Here is an 18,818-nt window from a genome sequence, read left to right on the forward strand (position 1 = left end):
TATTTCGGAGATAGATACTGATACTTTGGAGTCACTGGTATGTATCCTCACACTAATGGTGAATTGCCTGGAAGGGTGGATGAGGAGGGAGAGAGAGAGGCAGCGCCAAATAGCAAGCCAGGAACTGAAAGTGCAATTGCACAATTGAAGTGCTTTGTAAGTACACACTTGTGCTGATAACATTTCGTTTAGCTTTTGAGATGTTATTAATGATTTAAATCGTTAATACAATCTGATGGGAACATAACACCTCCAATGTCATGTGATCATCTTTTCCTCAATTGCACAAAACAGGAGCATGACACTTTCTCCTCCGTGTGATAAACTCCATTGTAAAGATTTGTTTCTATCTTTGTTTTTCATTGTAATCTGCTGTTTTCAAGGGCATTTTCATGGTTTCCTATTCAAAGAATGCAAGTAGAAAAATCTTGTGTTCTTTAAGATAAAAAACCTATCTCTTATTGCTGAATGAAGGTTCAAATTATTGTTCCTTCCAGAATGGGAGGAATGTTTAATTTCTTAAAAGTTAAGGTGGGTGCTTTGGCATAAGTAGCATATCCAAAATAAAAAAAAATAAAAAAGCCACTCCACATATTAATGGCAATTCATTTGGCTATGCTAAAATAACTGCTTTTCTGATGTATAGGCTTTCTTCAGGGTTAACACCAAAGCCAGTGTAAACATTAAAGAATAAAATTGCTTGTGTTGATTTCTGCCTATAAAACTGTGAGTTTTGTCCTTACTGCTTCTGCTTTACGTCAACCAATTTTTTTCTGCTTTTTCTTATTTGATGGAGAGTGTACATAATGTCATTCCATAGGACAGGTGCTAATTCACTTGCACAGTCTACCCAATGAAAACTGAATAGAGATAATATTTTAATTTGAATTACCATTATTTTCAATATTTAAACAGTTCCTTTTTTAAATTCAAAAACAGGAAGACAATAGCTCATGGAGGTTCATTGATTCCTCATCCCTATGGAATAAGCCTATTTGAACATAATTTGTATTTTACTGACTGGACAAAAATGGCAGTGATGAAAGCAAATAAATTTTCAGATTCTAACCCACAAGTGATTTATCAGTCTTCTTTACGTCCATACGGTGTGACAGTTTATCATGGTCTCCGGCAGCCATATGGTAAGTTCAAAAAGAGAGCCAAAACCCCTAGTTCTTGTGTGGATTTGCCCTGTTACATACATGCCTGGGGGTGGCTTGTTCCATGCTGCTGGTTGTGTTATTCAGACTTTCACAAAATCAGAGGTAGTGTAATAGATGTAAAGTATCTATGCACAGATGCAACTTGGATGAAGCACTGTGCAAATTAGCATAGGAAACAGCTCAAGGAATAACTTGTCTATCAACTAACATCAGGAGCATGTAGGGTGTTTTTGCATACTACATATACCTCATGTATAAGTCGAGGGCTGGTTTTTGGGCCAGAATTAGGGATTTTAATATGACCCATGGATAAGTCAATAGTAAAACTATGGGCATGTAACAAAGGGTCTAAAGCAGTGGTACTCAAACTTTTTTGGGCCGCTGCCCTCTTTCCTCTTGAGAGACAATCCTTGCCACCCCCCTGCCCCCAAATGCCTACTGTTCTACTGCAGATTTTAAACAACTAGTCTTGGTCACTGCTCCCTTTGCACCCAGTCATCTTGGGAGCAGCAACCGAGCAGCTGGCTGAGTAACGACCAAGAAGCCTCTTGCTTGGGCCAGCCTTGCGATAAAGTCCTATGCAGGGGAGAGGCTTCTCAGTCACAGCTTGACTGGCTGCTTGGTTGCTGCTCCCTTTGCACCTGGTCACTGTCATAGCAGCAGCCATGCAGCTGGATGAGCAGTGTCTTACCCATCCTGGCTTTGTTGCAAAAGCCAATGCGAGCAAGCAGCTTTTTGGTCACTGCTCAGGCAACTTGTTGGTTGCTGCTCCCGAGATGATTAAATGCAAAGGGAGAAGATTCTCCCTGGGAAGAAACGACTCTCAATCCTTCTTTGTCAGGGCAGAGAGGGGCACAGCTGGCATGTATATAATGGGTTTATATGCTCTAAATTGGAGGCTACGTGTTCCAGATTGGAGACTTCTTCTCTCAGCCTGTCTGATGAAAGAAGCAAGAGCAGACTGGAGAATACAAAGCTTAAGCAGGGTCTCAGACTTGAAAGCTCCCTTTTGCTGCTGCTTCTTATCAATTGCCAAAAGCTCTGATACCTTGCTCTAGTCAGATTAAATTTATTACAGCACATAGCCAGCATAACTCCAGTCAGTCAGTCTGTCACAAAATGGTGTTACTCCAAGCAACAGAAATGATGCCTTGCACTGAACCCTCACAATAATTTCCTGCCATTCCTAGTGAAAGTGTGGATAAGAGAGTGAGATTGCAAGGGCAGGTGAAGAGCAGGAGATACCACCACACAAAGAGAGGCTTTAGGGTGGTTTTAAGGGACCTTGAAAAGAAGTTTCATGCAACTTTCATCCCCATCATGTTCTTAAAGGCCACTGGTTCCCCTTGTCTTTTTTACACACCAATACTTTAACTGAAGCCCATCTGCTGCCCCATTTCCCTCACCATCACCCTGCTGCCTCCTTTCCCCATCACCATCCCCCTCTTTCTTTCTACTGCCCCCGGGAAGGCATACCGTCAATTTTTGGGTCTTGGGTCAATTTTTTGACTAAAATTTCTAGACTTATACATGAATATATGCAGTATTTTCACTAGCTGTATTCAAACTGAATGATAAGCCAGAAATCTTCAGTTAATAACTAATAGTGTGAGAAAGATGTGGGCTAGTACAGTTGGCCTGTTCATACCTGCCTTTCCATGAGCCTGTAAATGAACCAGGAGGGACTTCACATGACATGCATATCTAACATCATAGTTACTTGCTAAAATAAGGATTCATTAAAAAATTAGCAAACCCCCATTTAAAGCTTATATATAGAACCCTGCTTTGTTTGGACACAAATATAATCCCAGGAACAATTGCCATGCAAAAATATTGCTCCTGGTGTGTTTAGATGCTCACATCAAAGGAGGAGTGAATGAGGAACCCCCTTTTTTCCACAAGAGGATTTCTCTAGATCTCAACCAGTTTCTGAAATACATGTTGAATATTTACAGGAAAAATGTTTATATAAGTGAACCATTTTTGTTGGTTTGTGGTGTACAGTAGCTACTTGTAAAGCCTGAGGAACCACTTCTGTGTTACCTGGATCATAAGGATAGTATTTCAGATGAATTCAAAATGAGACTTGGCAATACTGTGAATATGAAGTCTGTGACCCAACCAATCAAGTAATTCAATTCCCACTGTTTTCAAGGGGAAATAAAATTTTCCACTCGAAAACAATGAGAAGTGTTCTACTCTAGTTGGGACTAGCAATGGGATTTTGAGTGTTTTTGAGGTTCCATTCGGCATCTTACACCAGTAGAGTATGGTTGTCATTTTGTGCCTGATGTTCTGTTTGCATTTTGTTGAAACATACTGTGTGATCAACCACATGAAAGCTTAAAACCTGACGATAAACGGTAAATTTATATCTCTATTCTTTTTCAGTAAGAAATCCTTGTAGCGGTAATAATGGAGGGTGTGAGCAGATCTGTGTTCTCAGTCACAAAACAGACAATGATGGTCTTGGATATCGTTGTAAATGCATGCTGGGCTTTGACTTGCACACAGATGGGCACCGTTGCATTGGTAAGGAACCGTATTGCCTCCTTTGAGCAGTACTTGATTTTCTCTCCAGCAGGTTTCACTATAAATAAGTCTCACTGTTGTTCTCCATCAATATCAGAAATAGCATAACTCATGTGGAACTTTCATGTCTCACTGGGGGCGGGGGTGGTATTTGTGTTCCCAGAAGTAAAATTAGGAAAAGTTACTTCTTTGGATTACAACTTCCAGCACCTTGCTGGAAGCGTATTCTGTTGAGAAGTGGTTCATATTCCGGAAACTGTTGGTTTGGGAAATTATAAGATCCATTCTTTGACCCATGTTGACTGTTTCTAGTTGTGGATGAAATTTGGGCTTCAGTGTAGACCTTATTTTGTTTTTAAATTAGATTTATCTTCTGCATTTCTTCCAGTTGAGCTTTGAAAGTCTGCATGATGTATTTCTTGCATTTCCATTGGCCAGTAAAGGTACCTCTCATTTGTGGATTTTAGACCTGCTTAGATCTCATCAAGTTTGCTGCCACATGTGTCTTCAGATGTGGCCTTTCTTATTTTATTTTAAATCAGTGTTCTCCAAACTGTGCCCTTTATTGGAGCCTTAAAATAAGTTCTCTTTCATTCCCTTTTCTTACAGCTGTCCAGCAGTTTCTCCTCTTCTCATCTCAGCTGGCTGTGCGTGGCATCCCATTCAATCTTTCCACCCAGGAAGATGTGATCATCCCTGTAACGGGGAGCCCTTCCTACTTTGTTGGGATTGATTTCTATGCCCAAGAAGACACCATCTTCTATTCTGATACCACCAAGGACATTATTTACAAACAAAAAACAGATGGGACAGGTAAGATGCTCTTTGCTTTTGATTCTCCAGCCTAGCTATCATTGTATCTCATGAATACAAGGGGGAAATTGTGATAATTATCCCTACCTAATATTTCACAGTATCTTAGAGATTCAGTTTCTTCCTCCTATATTGAATCCGGAGATTCCTTTGTTCATAAAGCAATGCTGGAACATAGTTCACCATAAATTGGTTACAAAATAGTTACTATTTTGAAAAAGCAAAAAAGACTCAGTAATTTAGCTGAAATTTGGAAACATTATTCTTTTACACTGCCCACTTCCCAAATTTCTTCAGTCAGCATGGTTCCATCTTCTTCCCATAGTTTATTTAGTCTGTTTCAATCATCTAGCAATTATGATTTATTCTAGTTATTTTTTCTGAATATTAGGCAAGGAAATCCTTGCAGCCAACAGAGTGGAAGGAGTTGAAGATCTGGCTTTTGATTGGATTTCAAAAAACATTTACTGGACAGACCCTCGATATAGAAGCATTAGTGTAATGAGGCTGGCTGATAAATCAAGGCGAGCTATTATCCAGAATTTGAACAACCCTCGTTCGCTAGTAGTTCATCCGGTTATTGGGTAAGTTTCAGAACCAAATTGCACATTCACAGCTTTCATGTAATACAGTTCTTGATGCTGCCTTTAAATGGAAGGGGTAAATCATACATTTGATTATTGTCCTGCTCAAAATCTCCTTGTTTATAGAAAGTGTGAATGATACAGAAATGATATTTGACTTGGCTTTTCTACCTGATATATGTGCATGATTTTTTTTAAAAAAATTGGATGCATATGTTCAGATCTATGATTTCTCCTGCCTGGCTTCTGGAATAGTATAGTTTCAAGCAAGGTGTGTACTACATGAAACTTCTAAGCATATAGGCTGGTTGCATTTGCTCTCTTTTTGTCTCCATGTTTAAAGGCCATTGTAGTTACTGTTTTTAACATACCTCTTAATGCCTTCACTCCAAGAGCCTTTCCCCCCCTAATTTGAAATACCTTCCTCTATTCAGGCTCCCTACTCCCTTGTTCTCCTGGCACTAATTGCAACATCCAGAGCAAAACACAAGGTGGTACAGAATCAACACAAAGGGGTTATTCAGCAGGATTATCTGTAGAAACCAAGAAGTGTTTGTTCTGGGCTTTCTTTTTTTGGATTGGAAAACATTTTATTGCAGCCTAAGAGTTACTGTTATCTGTATAGTCTTATCTGTACAAATAGCTCCTTCTGAGGAGTGTCAGAGTATGTCTTGCACTTACCTAGTCTCTCAAGATTTATTTCTGAGGGACAAATCCTGACTTCATGTTTCTGGTCTCTAGAGGTAAAATATGCAAAGTCCTTGTATGTTTTAGTGCGATAACTGAGCACATACTGCCTTTCCAGATTGGAACCCCTTTCCCCACTGCTTGGCTATGTGGCCAGATTTTAATCCTCCCCTCACTTCAGGTGACAAGCCAATTAAAGCCCTCTTTTAGGCTGCAGTCCTGTACTCACCAAGGTGCAAGTCTTGGTCAACTCAGTGGAACTCTTAATGGGGCAGTATAAGGTAACATTGCTAATATCTTCTAACATTGATTTTTACTATTTCCTACCTCTACCCTGCCCTGCCTCCCTAGTGCTTTCCTGATTGTTTAATGTTAATGGATCAATAACAAAGAACAGTAAGGATCCCCCTCCCAATTACTTATCCACAACAGATAGGCAATTTTTTTAACAGTATATTGTTGAAAGCATTCATTTGTCCATTGGTATTTACTTGTTGAGTGGCAATGCAAAAGAAACACATTTAGCCTTTTGATCATTTTATTTAACACTTAAGGAGAACATTGGATTTTATATATGAATGAAAGTGGTTCCTGTCATATAATGACACTATTATTATTTATTTATTAGATGCATAATTGTAACAGAGGACAGTGCAATTCTAACTTAAGTGTGTCAGTTGTATGGGAGTGATGGTAGGGTTAGGATTTGGTGCAAAACTGCCAGCAAAAATTACCTTTTGCCAGCAAAATTCACCATTTGCTGACATAACTCTCTTCTGCCAGCAGAACTCTGTTTTGTCATCCGTAAAACTTCTTTGTCAGCAGGATTGCTCTGCTTGCTAAGGTCTGTTGATGTAGGAGCCAAAACATGGGTGCCCAAGAGGTGTGAAAAAGGAGAAACTGATCTATGATGGTCCAAACATTATCTAGCCTAGGGATATAGCCACAGTGCCAGCACAAACTAAAGATATCCTAATTTCCAGCATCACTAGGCTGGAAGGAGTCTTGATACAGCACAGTTTCAACTGGAATGATGTCAGTTTAGCTAGTACTTGGCCATCTTGTCAAGTTAGGATTTATTTGTTAGAAATATTTATTTATTGCATCTCAGCTGCCAGGGCTCCCAACTGTGATGCACAATGATAAAATCATTCTTTAAAAACAGATCAAAATATGACCAAGGGCCAGGGCATCTGACATTTGGCTAGATGAAGTTGTATTAGCTCCAATCCCCTCTCAGCCTAGGGATGTTGGAAAATTATGCTGGAACCCCTGATCCTGGTTTAACTTTGTGCCTGTATTGTTCCTATGTCTCTGGACTTGAGGAGATTTGGATCTGTTCTCACTTGGCTCCTCCCTTGCCCCATCTTTCTATAATCTTTTTTGGTCTTCTCTGCCATCAGATCTTAGCTTATAGAGTGATTCTGCCAGCAGATTGCTGTTGGCGGTTCTCTGGCAGAAGGGGGTTTTGATGGCAGAAAGGCATTTTATTATTGGCTTAATCCAACTCTTCTAAAACTGAAACATCTTTGATTTAGGATAACATGGCCTTTATTCAGTGCAATTATGTTTTATTTATTTATTATATAATGTACTATAACAAAAAAGTGTTAGAACAAAGTAACAGTAAATTAATCCAAATTGTCGAGTGGAAATATATAAAAAACAACTTAAAATAATTTTAAATAATGTACCTAAAATTACTAGGTATATGTAGTACAAAATATATCATACACACAGAGAGAATCCTGCACAAAAATGGGCAATGCAATCCCAGCTCAGTGTTGTGTCAACTGTAACACTTTATAATTAGGCCCAAGCCACTTCTGCTGGCAGAAACCCCTTCTGTTGGTGGAAGTCCCTTTCTGTCAGCAAAATCTTCTTTTTCTGTCTGGTCCAAAAATATGGCAATGAAATGATCTCTTAGCAGAGCTGCTCAGGTGGCTAGGATCGGTAAGTCAAAGAGCCCCAAAACATGCATAGTAGTATTGGGAAGAGGGAAGAGTTGTACGTCATGCCAGACCCAAATCTCCTCTAGCTGAGGGACACAAAGAATCAACACAAAGATAAGTCAGGGCACAATTATTTTACGCCATTTTAAATATCCTGGGCTGAGTGAAATTTGGGTTCAGCACAGGTTCAGCTGACTTAGTGCCTGCTCAGCTGCATCTTGGACATTCTGCTGAGTAAGGATTGCATGCATACACCTAAAATGTAAATGCCGTAAAAGAAAAAAACTTGGTTTGAGGGCTGATCATTTACTTAAGTGGGAGAATAACAGCATTTTGATTATCATTTGTACTTTGAATGCATTTTCTTTGCATTTTCAGGTACATATTTTGGACAGACTGGTACCGCCCTGCTAAGATAATGAGAGCTTGGAGTGATGGATCCCATGCTGTACCGATTGTGAATACCACACTTGGGTGGCCTAATGGCTTAGCTATTGATTGGAGGTTAGAATAAAAATAAACATTTTGAGCAGATATTTCACAATGAATGGATGCTAAAATATAAATTTCATACTACAGCAAATGTGACAAGAAATTAGTTTTGCTAGAAAGAGGATAGATAATTTCCCCCCCATAAAACTGTTGTTTTATATATTTTACTGAAAGCTGAAATTCTGGAAAAAACTAAGGTTATAGAAATGGAACTTCTGAAATATAGTTCTGGAGAAGTGATTTCCATTTACAATAAGTGAAGAAAGCATTCTCTTTCAGTGATATTTTCCATGTGTGTGTGTGCGTGCTTGGGGAAAGAAATAAAAATATTATTTCTTTCAAAGTGAAGGCAGTTCTAATCTAGAAAGCATTACCTTCATTCTTGACTGGCTTTGTTGATTTATAAAGTAGCCAAATCTGATTGGCCATGTGGGACCATGATATCAAACAACAATGTGTGCCCTTATTCCCCAAATAGAGGTTCTCTTTAAAAGAAAAAAAAGATGCCTAAACAGTTATCAGTGAGTCAACAATTGTGGGACTTGTCATGCTTCACAAAATTATTCCTTTGCTTAGTGATGATGAAGAACATTTTGTGCAGACCTGTTTATACTCTGTACTTCCAGAATCTCCACTAGGGTGAATAGAGAATTAATGGAAATGCCTTTCAGACAATTTGATGCTGAAGCTTGTGAATGTTTAAACAATTAAACTGTTGTCATTTTCCCCAGTTCTTTAAGGCTTTACTGGGTGGATGCCTTCTTTGATAAAATTGAGCACAGTACCTTTGATGGACTAGACAGGAGATCGCTTGAACGCATTAATCAGATGACACATCCATTTGGACTCACTATATTTGGAGGTGAGTGTGATAACAGAGTCTTTGTAGTCCTCTGTTTCTCATAGTATGACACTACATGACAGGATATTGGAATATTTTGGTCACAATACAGGCTGAGTCTCCTGTATCTGGAATTCAAAAATCTGAAATCCTCCAAAATCCAAAATTATCCACATGGGTGGCTGAGATGGTGACACCTTTGCTTTCTTATGTTTCAGTGTACACAGACTTTGTTTCATGCACAAAATTATGAAAGACATTGTGTATAAAATCACACTCAGACTATGTATATAAGGGGTATACGAAACTGAAATGAATTTCATGTTTAGGCTTGGATCCCATCTCCAAGATATCTCATTATGTATATACAAATATTCAAACAAACAAAATCCTGAAATCCAAAACATTTCTAGTACCAAGCATTTTGGATAAGGAAGACTCATACTGTTCTTGAATTTTTTTACTTCCTAAGTTGGTTTTTTGGAGGTGCATGCAGAGAGACAGAAGGCTTGATACTCAGTCTGTCCATAGAAGGACTCCAATTCTGTTGAAATGTTGGGTTGAGTTAGAGTTGCGAACAGTTTTCACATGTTTTGCCTCCACTCTCCTGTGGTTGTAGTGAAACCAATATTCCACCACCATATTGTTCCTGAGGTTTCCCAACCCTCAGGAGAAAGGTGTACTGGTTTGCATAGAAAATCAGCAAAAATTGTTTTCTCACCCTCTTCCACCAGGAGGACTATCCTATGAGCAAAAATTGGCTGAAGGGATGCCACTGGGGTGATTTTTCCAGTGGGATCTTAGTGACTCCAGGCAGAAAATGCAGTTTTCATGTTTACATTTAGTCTCCTGACACTACAAGAAAATATTCTGTCTGGTCTTTGGCATGTCTTTCAAAAATGCAAATATAAATGTAATTCCCTTTGATGGGTGGGGTGTCTGCTTCTTTCCTCTATAACTCATCCTCCAATATTATCTCTGCTTCAGATGTGGTTGGGGGACGTCTAGAACACCATGGGATGTGATATGATGGTGGTGGGGTTGCAATAGGAAAGAGACTCAATAAAAATTGTATACCTGTCCAACTTGTGAGCATGTTTGCGTTCAAAACATTACATTTGCCCAGTTCAGTTAGGAATGTGAGGGTATATCTCATTTGTACAATAATAATTTCTGTGAAATTTTGCTTTGGGTATTGCAGGTTATGCATATTTTACTGACTGGAGGCTTGGTGGAATTGTTCGAATTCGAAAGACTGATGGAGGGGAAATGACTGTTATTAGGAGAGGAATCAATAATATCATGCATGTTAAAGCATACAATGCTCATTTTCAAACAGGTAAGTTGATCCACTTAATTTACACAGTTATATATAGTGAATCATCCTATTTGGCATGATGGTTACATATTCAACTACATGTTAATCATTTTCAGGGAGTACAAAAGAATGATTGAGATTCCCTGGGGGAGAATGTGTTAAGAGGTATAAAATGGTGTTTTTTTTCATAATCAATACAGCTACAAGTCAGTCTTATGTAGAAAGGTTTGGCTGTGTGTAATAATGTATGTTATTATTAATATTAATTAATGAATTATAAGCATATCAGTAGACAGATGTAAAAAAGCAATTAGTATTACAAGATGAATAATTAAAACATGTTTCTTATGACTGTGGGAGAAAAAATGTTTCTTTGCAATCTTCTCCTTCTATCCAAGTGTCCTGTACAGGAATTATTTTGTGGAGAAAAATGCAGTTTTTGTGTAAAACCGATGCTGTCTACAAAAGCAACTCCATTTTCTGCATAATAATTGCTTTGAAGCACTAATGTCAAATACCAAGAAAAAACTGTACATAATTCTTACTGGTCTATTCTTCTTCCTGACATGGGTTCCTGACTTGGGAAACTCATTTTTCAATCCAGGAATGAATAATTCTAAACATTTTTTCCATCCCTACTATTAATTCAGAATTAATTTCTTCAGAAATCAATGAGACTTACTCCTAAGTGGGCCAAGTAAGCATATAGAGGATTGCAGCCTTAAGCATATTCTTCATTTTTCAGTGGAAATAATTGGAGTTTGAAGTACTACTTATGTTTGGCTGGGTCAGGCCCTTATAAATATTAATCATTTGTAATTTCTAATATGTTTCCTTCTTTCTTAGTAAGTATCATATATTTGAATTATTTCTTAAGTGTTACAAATATAAATGCATACTAATCTTTCATGATATTTTTGAAGGCACTAACTACTGCAACAGAGCAACCAATCCCAATGGAGACTGCAGCCACTTCTGCTTCCCAGTACCAAATTTCCAGAGGGTTTGTGGCTGCCCCTATGGAATGAAGCTGAGTTCTAATCAGCTGACATGTGTTGAAGATCCATCCAATGAACCTCCCACTTTGCAGTGTGGTTCATATTCCTTTTCCTGTGGCAATGGAAGGTGTGTACCCAGGTTCTATCAGTGTGATGGTGTCGATGATTGCCATGACAACAGTGATGAACAAAACTGTGGGTCCCTAAGTAAGTATTGCTTGCATCTCCAAAGAGGCACTGGTGTTGTGTTTTTTTTTAATTAATACAGTCCGTCCTCGCCTTACGCGGGGGATCCGTTCTGGATCCCTCCGTGTAAGGCGAATTCTGCCTATGCTTGAGCCCCATTGGAAACAATGGGGCTCGTGCGCGGCGGCGCGGGTGCGCGTGGGGTGCAACAGGCGCACGCGCCCATTCAATTGAATGGGACGCGCCGCCCCTTCCACCCCGCGTGCGCGCCGCGGCTTGTGCACGTATGCTCAAGGCCGCGTATGGCGTGCCCGCGTATGGCATGGGCATGCTGTAGTAGTGCATGTACTGGAATTCTTGAGTTGCTGTGATTCCTCACTATAGAAATAAAGGAGTTTCACACTATTTTAACTTACCTCCATCCTGTGGAAACTTGGGGTTTATAGTTTGGCAAGGTATTCAGCCTGACATGTCAGAGAGCTCTGGCGCTCACCAAATTACAATTTCTAGGATACTCCCCCTCTTAAAAAAATATTATATTAACCAGATCAAGTGGCTTGTACAGAGTCAGTTCATATAGAACGTTTTGCTTCCATGGGATGGTTTCTGGCATGATTGTAAAGAATGCACAAATATGAAAACTTGGGACAGACCCAGCTCACAGGATTAGCTTTGATTGTATTGTGTTGAAAATGTATGTCAATGGGATTCTTTGATGTATGTTTATCCATAGGAATCATTCAGTGTCTAGTCCCTAAATCTAAATCAAAATGGATTTCTAGATTCTTTTGCCATTCAGAACTAGTCAAACCTTTATAATCATTTGTCTTCACAGAACTTGTAATAGCACAATATATTCTATAATATGCAGAATTCTGATAAGTTATACAGTATATCTATACTATGTAGAAAAATACAATCCAGCTTTTGGAATTAATCTTTTAAATTTGTTTTGAGCTGTGACAATGGTTGAATAACTTTTCATAGTATTCTACATTTTTGCATTTAAATTACACACACACACACACGCACACACCAGCAAAGTTCATTTTTTTTTGCATGTTGCTAAGCAAAAGTTATAATGAATAAAAATAATGATGGGTTTGAGAGATCTTGCCACTAACAAACTTTGTAACTTCCCTCTGTGTTTCACTGCTGTATCTATCTTCACCTTTTGGAGTCTTGTTCTTCATCTTACCTTTTAGAACAATGTTTCAGCTAGTTTGCTTTTTGTTTACTTTGTTTTGTTTAAAATGTTTGAATCCTGGTTTTCTTCAAACAACATTCCAACAATTGAAATTATGTTTTCTCTGTATTAAACAGCTCCCTTTAAAGAACAAAAAGTTCTTTGAAATATTTCTAAAATTTTGTGTTCTACTTTTAGCACTAATATCTTAACTTGGGAGAAATATTTGCAAACTTTCTTGTTTTTCATAATAAGGGGTCTAATTGGAAATTGCCACTTGCCATTAGATGTGCCCTGTACTAGAACAAATAGACTTTTTCTGTCAACAGCTGTAGCAAAAACATCATGGAATTCGTGCAAAAAAAAGAGCATTTTGTGGGGGAAAATTGTATTTTTAAAAAATTGCGCAAAACGTTTTGAAATTTTTGCAAAGGGAGCCCCAAAATGCAATGAATGAATGAATGGAAAAATAAAATTTCTTATTATCATGTCCGAGAACAACATATGCGAAGACCTGCATCCCTCCTGCTTAGCACACTCAATGACAGTTTTGGGCTTGTAAAAACACTTCTGGTATAATTTTAGGCCTAATCACTTCTGTGCATGGTGGTGCATGTATTGAACTTATATGCATGATGAGGGCTACATGTACACTGAAGAATTAATGCAGTTTGACCCCACTTAACTGACATGGCTCCATGCTATGGAATTCTGGGATTTGTAGTTTTATGAGTTACTTAGCCTTCTCTTTCAGAGAGCTCTGGTGCCACAACAAACTACAAACCCCAGGATTCCATAGGATGGAGCCATGTCAGGTAAAGTGGTGTCAAACTGCCTTGATTCTGCGGCTTGGCAGCAGCCAGGAACTCGGTTCATGATAATGGTATGTTTAGTGTTTTCGCGGGTGGGTGGGGGGGCTTCCTCTCCATTTGTGAAACTGAAAAGTCCTTCTAGACTAGTGATTCCCAAACTCTGGTCTTCTAGGTTTTTGGGCCTCAACGCCCAGAATCCCAGACCATTGGTCAAGATGGCTGAGGCTTCTGGGAGTTGAAATCCAAAACACCTGGAGGACCAGAATTTGGGAATCACTGTTCTAGACCATAGCAGCATGTCTGTATGTCATCCCTGCAAGAAAGTGCTATTTAAGCATAAATCTGAAGTCTGGAGAAAAGAGGAGGGGATTGTTCCCAATTGCATGTAAATCAATGAATCGTAGAAATTTTGCTTTTTGCTCCAGTGATAGATACTTACAAGTTCTTCAACTGGAGTAAGTACTAGTGAGCTCAGCTGGCTTTACATCTGAATAGACATGTATGTGCTTAAAGTCTTAGCATGTTTGTAAGGAAAACTTTTTTTTGTATCATGCAAACATTTTGACATTTTATTTCTTGCTTAGACACTTCTTGTGCCACATCAGCCTTTACCTGTAGAAATGGCCAGTGCATTCCCAGCCGCTGGCGATGTGATAATCATAATGACTGTCTGGACAATAGTGATGAACTTCACTGCCCCACACAGGGCCCTACGTCATGTCCTACAGCCTTCTTCTCCTGTGATAACAACAAGTGCATTCCCAGAATCTGGCTGTGTGATACAGATAATGACTGCGGTGATGGATCAGATGAAAAAAACTGCAGTAAGTCTTGGAACAGGATGGTGCAGTGAGTTCCATCTTCTGATGTCTCACTCAGCAAGTGACTGGGTACTGGGTTGAGCTTTTTAGCTGGACTATGGGGGACGTCCTTCCCCTGCTCATCCAGAGAAGCATTCTGACTGTTGAGGTGCAGTACAACAGCCAGCATGGCTGTACCATATACCAGAAACACTTTCTACAACTGGAAGTGACCCCTTTCTTTTTTGCCTCACGAGGCACAAACATGGGCCCTAGTAAATTTGAAACGTGTCTTTGTTTCCACTTTTATCAGAAATCTGCTTTTCCATATGAACACCAGAGTGACTGACTTTTGCACTTAAATAATAATAATAATAATAATAATAATAATAATAATAATAATTTATTTCTATCCCGCCTCTCTGAGAACAATTGGGGCGGCTGCCTGTCTCTTTTATCAGAAGGAATTAAACTTGATTAAGCTGTCCCATGATTCCAAGTAGACTTTTTCACCCTCTTGAGTAAATATCTTTTGGATTTTACTGTGCAGTTCCCCAGTTTTGTCCTCTCCAGATGTTTTAGACCACAACTCTTGTCAGCTCCAGTTAGCATGACCTATCCCTGGGGAAGATGAGAGTTGTAGTCCAATGCACCTGGAGGACACTAGGTAAGAAATGGTTTGCAATACTGTCATGTGTGATATCTTTATTCAAAGTGAAGATGAGAGATTTGGAAACAGAACTGACATTATAGGTTTTGTAAAACAAATGTTGTGTTCATAGCTTTTACAGAGACATGTGAGCCTGGTCAGTTCCAGTGTCCTGATCATAGGTGCATTGATCCATTTTACATCTGTGATGGTGACAAGGATTGTATTGATGGAGCAGATGAACATGATTGCAGTTAAGTATCCATACACTGCTGCCACTGACACAAGGAGATCAGTTACATACTGAGTTTTGCAAACTCTGCTGTTTCATATTATAAATCTCAGCAGTGTTTTTTTTTTAAAAAAAAACAACATCAACTCTTATTTAAAAAATAAAGTTATTTGAAAAGAAGTGGACTCCACTCTCTAATTAGTGAGGCAGCATGGGTGGTCTTTGAATGAGGACTAGAAGACACAAATACTTCAAATTATGAATTCAAACACAGTCCCACTGAGTGGCCTTGAAAAACTGTCTTAGATCTCCATTGAGTTCTCATCTAAGAGATGAGAAGAATGACAGTAAATTCCATAGGTTATAAAGAGTAATAATATTTGCTGATAATATGTGGTAGGACACCTTATCACATTCACACAGCCAGTATGATGTAGTGGTTTGAGAATTGGACTACATCTCTGGGAGACCAGGATTTGAATCTCTGCTTAGACATAGAAACCAACTCGGTGATGTTGGGCAACTCACACTCTCTCAGCCTCAGGGGAAATCAAAGGTGAATTCCCTCTGAACAAAGCAAACCCTGTGATAAATTTACCTTAGGGTTGCCGTATGTTGGAAAAAACTTGAAGGCACACAACAACAACGACAACAACAAGTATTCCTCATACAGTGAGCCCTTGGTATCAGCATGTGTTTGATTTCAGAACCCCAGCGGATATCAGAAACGATGGATGCTTCAAGTCCTGTTAAATACAGTGAGGTAGTAAAATAGTGACCCTTATATAAAATGACAAAACCGAGGTTTTCTTTTTGAATTTTTAAAACATATATTTTCAATCAGTGGATGGTTGAATCCATGGATGCAGAATCTGTGGATATGGAAGGTAGGCTGTATATTCTACTTTTTAAAAGTACAACATTTTCTCCCAGGTTGCTTAGTGACTTAATTTGCGCTTTGAATTATTCTGAAAATCTGTCAGAATGCATAGTAGTTACTCTATGGGCTGAGAAAGGGAAAAAATATTGCTAGACTCAACCTGATATTTTCAGCTTGTGAAAATATTTACTATATTTCATAGGAAATAGTGAGACCATGATTCACTCATGTGTTCTGTTAATTTACAATAACTGCCTCTTATGGCCTATAATTACTACCATAACTAAATATCTGTTTAGAATGTTGTTGTTAAAAGTAACATCTGAGATAATAATTTAATCATGTTTTTTTCACCGTAGTCTACAACTGCAGTTCCACTGAATTTAAATGTGCAAGTGGAGACCAGTGTATCAGTAGTTACTACCAGTGTGATGGAGTCTTTGACTGTAACGATCACTCAGATGAAGCTAATTGTCGTAAGTATCCTACAAGTTATCTTGTTAGTGAAACCCTATGAACAAAGTTTGGCAAGACTAAATGCAAAGATGAAATGTTGGCACTAACTTGACACACACAATATAGCAATCTTTTCCTGTGACAATGTGGCACGGGTTAGAAACTATTGTGCATCGAAATTGGAATCAAGGTTTTATTTTGCTGAACGGGTTATGTGCTCAGCTTAAGAAACAACATGTTCAAGACATTAAGAGTCCATTAAGATTTTTCAGTTGTCTTGAACAAGAGGTGCCATCAGTTTTAACAAATAATACTAATGCATTTTTATGGGTTACAAGGGAACCTCTGCTGTGTCCCTTACTAAAGACAGTTCCTAGTAGATCAGACTGTTGCTTCCCATTTCACTTGATGGGGTCATCACCAATAGTGTTATGATAACAGCTTTTTCATCTACTCCATGTAGTGGGTTAAATACAAATGAAAAGAAATGTAGACGGACTTATATTATTGATCACTAACATGTTTTGTTCATTTCCATGTCTCTGTCTCTAAAATTGAATTTACAGCTTATACAGTACAGCTTCCATATCCACGGTTTTGGTATCCACATTCACATATCCATGTCTTAAAAAAAAAGAATCGTCCTCCAGAACGATTCTATAGTCAACTTTCTGCCCAAGCATAATATAGAATTGTGCTAAAGGAAAATTCTGCTTGTCATCAAGAAAGAAGTGTTCTCTCTAGGCATTTCTACGTCCTCCAGTGTGATTCTGTGGTATGCTAGGGCCAGAACTCATTCATCTCATTGAAAATAATACTTACCTCCTGTGGATCCCTGAAAATAATGTAGTTTCAGGGATCCACAGGAGGTGAGTCTTGGAATGTAACTCATGTGGATACAGGAGTCATACTGCACATTTCCTTGGACTTGTCTTTTGTTATGTTTTGAGATTGGTTGGCTGAGAAAAGAAAATATCAATTAAGTTTGCTTTTTCCCCATATACATGGACATTGTCCCATGTGCTTATGTTACTGTTTCAGCTACAAGGCCCCCTGGGATGTGTCACCAGAATGAATTCCAGTGTCAGTCTGATGGCAACTGTATCCCAGGTAACTGGGAATGTGATGGACACCCTGACTGTGTAGATGGCTCTGATGAACATCACAGATGCCCTCCTAAGACCTGCCCTCCCTCTCTTTTCCACTGCGACAATGGAAACTGTATCTATCGTGCTTGGATCTGTGATGGTGACAATGACTGCAGGGATATGAGTGATGAGAGAGATTGTCCTACTCCGCCTTTTCGGTGCCCTAGCTGGCAGTGGCAATGTCCAGGCCACAGCATGTGTGTAAATCTGAGCAAAGTTTGTGACAATCTTGCGGACTGCCCTAATGGAGCTGATGAATCCCCTCTTTGCAGTAAGTGACCATGGTCTTTTTTGTTGTTGTTTTTAACATGTGCAGGCCTGCACTAGTCCAGACATTTGCTGTGGGTGGAACGGGGCTTAAATTTTTGAGAGACAAGGCAAATTAACTTATCTCACAAAGTCATTGTGAAAATGAGAAAAAGAAACCAAATATATTATTCTGAGTTACTTGAAAGAAAAATGAGCTACTACTGTAATTAATAAATAAATAAAATAAAAAGCACCAAGCTTCAGCGAAGAATAATATATGGAATTTGTCACTTTCATGTTGTATGTATAGCAGGACTGAGTAAGACTTCAAATTTGTGGGGAATTGTTGTTGTTGATCTTAAGGCGAGCCTATCATGGGTTTTCTGGGGCTGAGAGTGTGTGATTTCTCTAGGTCTTCTAGTGGGTTTCCTTCCCTGAGCGGGGAATCAAACCATGACCTTCAGAGTCATAGTTCAGCGCTCAAACCACTAAGACAGGGGTAGGCAACCCTTTTGAGCCGGGGGCCGGGTTGCTGTCCCTCAGACAACTGGGGGGCCAAAACCAAAAAATAAATAATTAAATAATTTAAAAAAAAATTAAATAAATAAATAAACTGGGACAAATGTAGGACAAAATTTTCAAATGGAGGACACTTTTAAAATAAAAAATGGAGGACACGCGAAAAAATTTGCTGATTTTTAAAAAAATGTTAACATAAATGCATGTTTCTGAGGCTTCTATAAACAATTGCCCCACCATGCCCCTTGTGCGAGACGCCAAAGGCCCCGGCGGCAATTGGCAGCAGGACCGGGCTGGGGCCGGTCCCAAGGCATCGCC

General features: G+C 38.9%; 1 protein-coding gene across 1 annotated transcript in view; it reads left to right on the top strand.

Moving 5' to 3' along the window:
- Positions 1 to 18,818, top strand: part of LRP2 (LDL receptor related protein 2) — a 203,180-nt gene that overhangs the window by 77,609 nt on the left and 106,753 nt on the right. Inside the window, exons 14-25 of the mRNA XM_089523031.1 lie at positions 940 to 1,142; positions 3,558 to 3,698; positions 4,308 to 4,511; positions 4,903 to 5,095; positions 8,113 to 8,238; positions 8,958 to 9,088; positions 10,269 to 10,406; positions 11,309 to 11,590; positions 14,152 to 14,391; positions 15,150 to 15,269; positions 16,488 to 16,604; positions 17,626 to 18,003. Of these exons, the coding sequence (XP_089379157.1) occupies positions 940 to 1,142; positions 3,558 to 3,698; positions 4,308 to 4,511; positions 4,903 to 5,095; positions 8,113 to 8,238; positions 8,958 to 9,088; positions 10,269 to 10,406; positions 11,309 to 11,590; positions 14,152 to 14,391; positions 15,150 to 15,269; positions 16,488 to 16,604; positions 17,626 to 18,003 (2,273 nt within the window). The remainder of the gene's footprint in view (positions 1 to 939; positions 1,143 to 3,557; positions 3,699 to 4,307; positions 4,512 to 4,902; positions 5,096 to 8,112; positions 8,239 to 8,957; positions 9,089 to 10,268; positions 10,407 to 11,308; positions 11,591 to 14,151; positions 14,392 to 15,149; positions 15,270 to 16,487; positions 16,605 to 17,625; positions 18,004 to 18,818) is intronic.

This window comes from Sceloporus occidentalis, unplaced genomic scaffold, assembly GCF_023333645.1.
Source record: "Sceloporus occidentalis isolate IW3139 unplaced genomic scaffold, rSceOcc1.0.p SCAF_4, whole genome shotgun sequence".
Taxonomy (NCBI): Eukaryota; Metazoa; Chordata; class Lepidosauria; order Squamata; family Phrynosomatidae; genus Sceloporus; species Sceloporus occidentalis.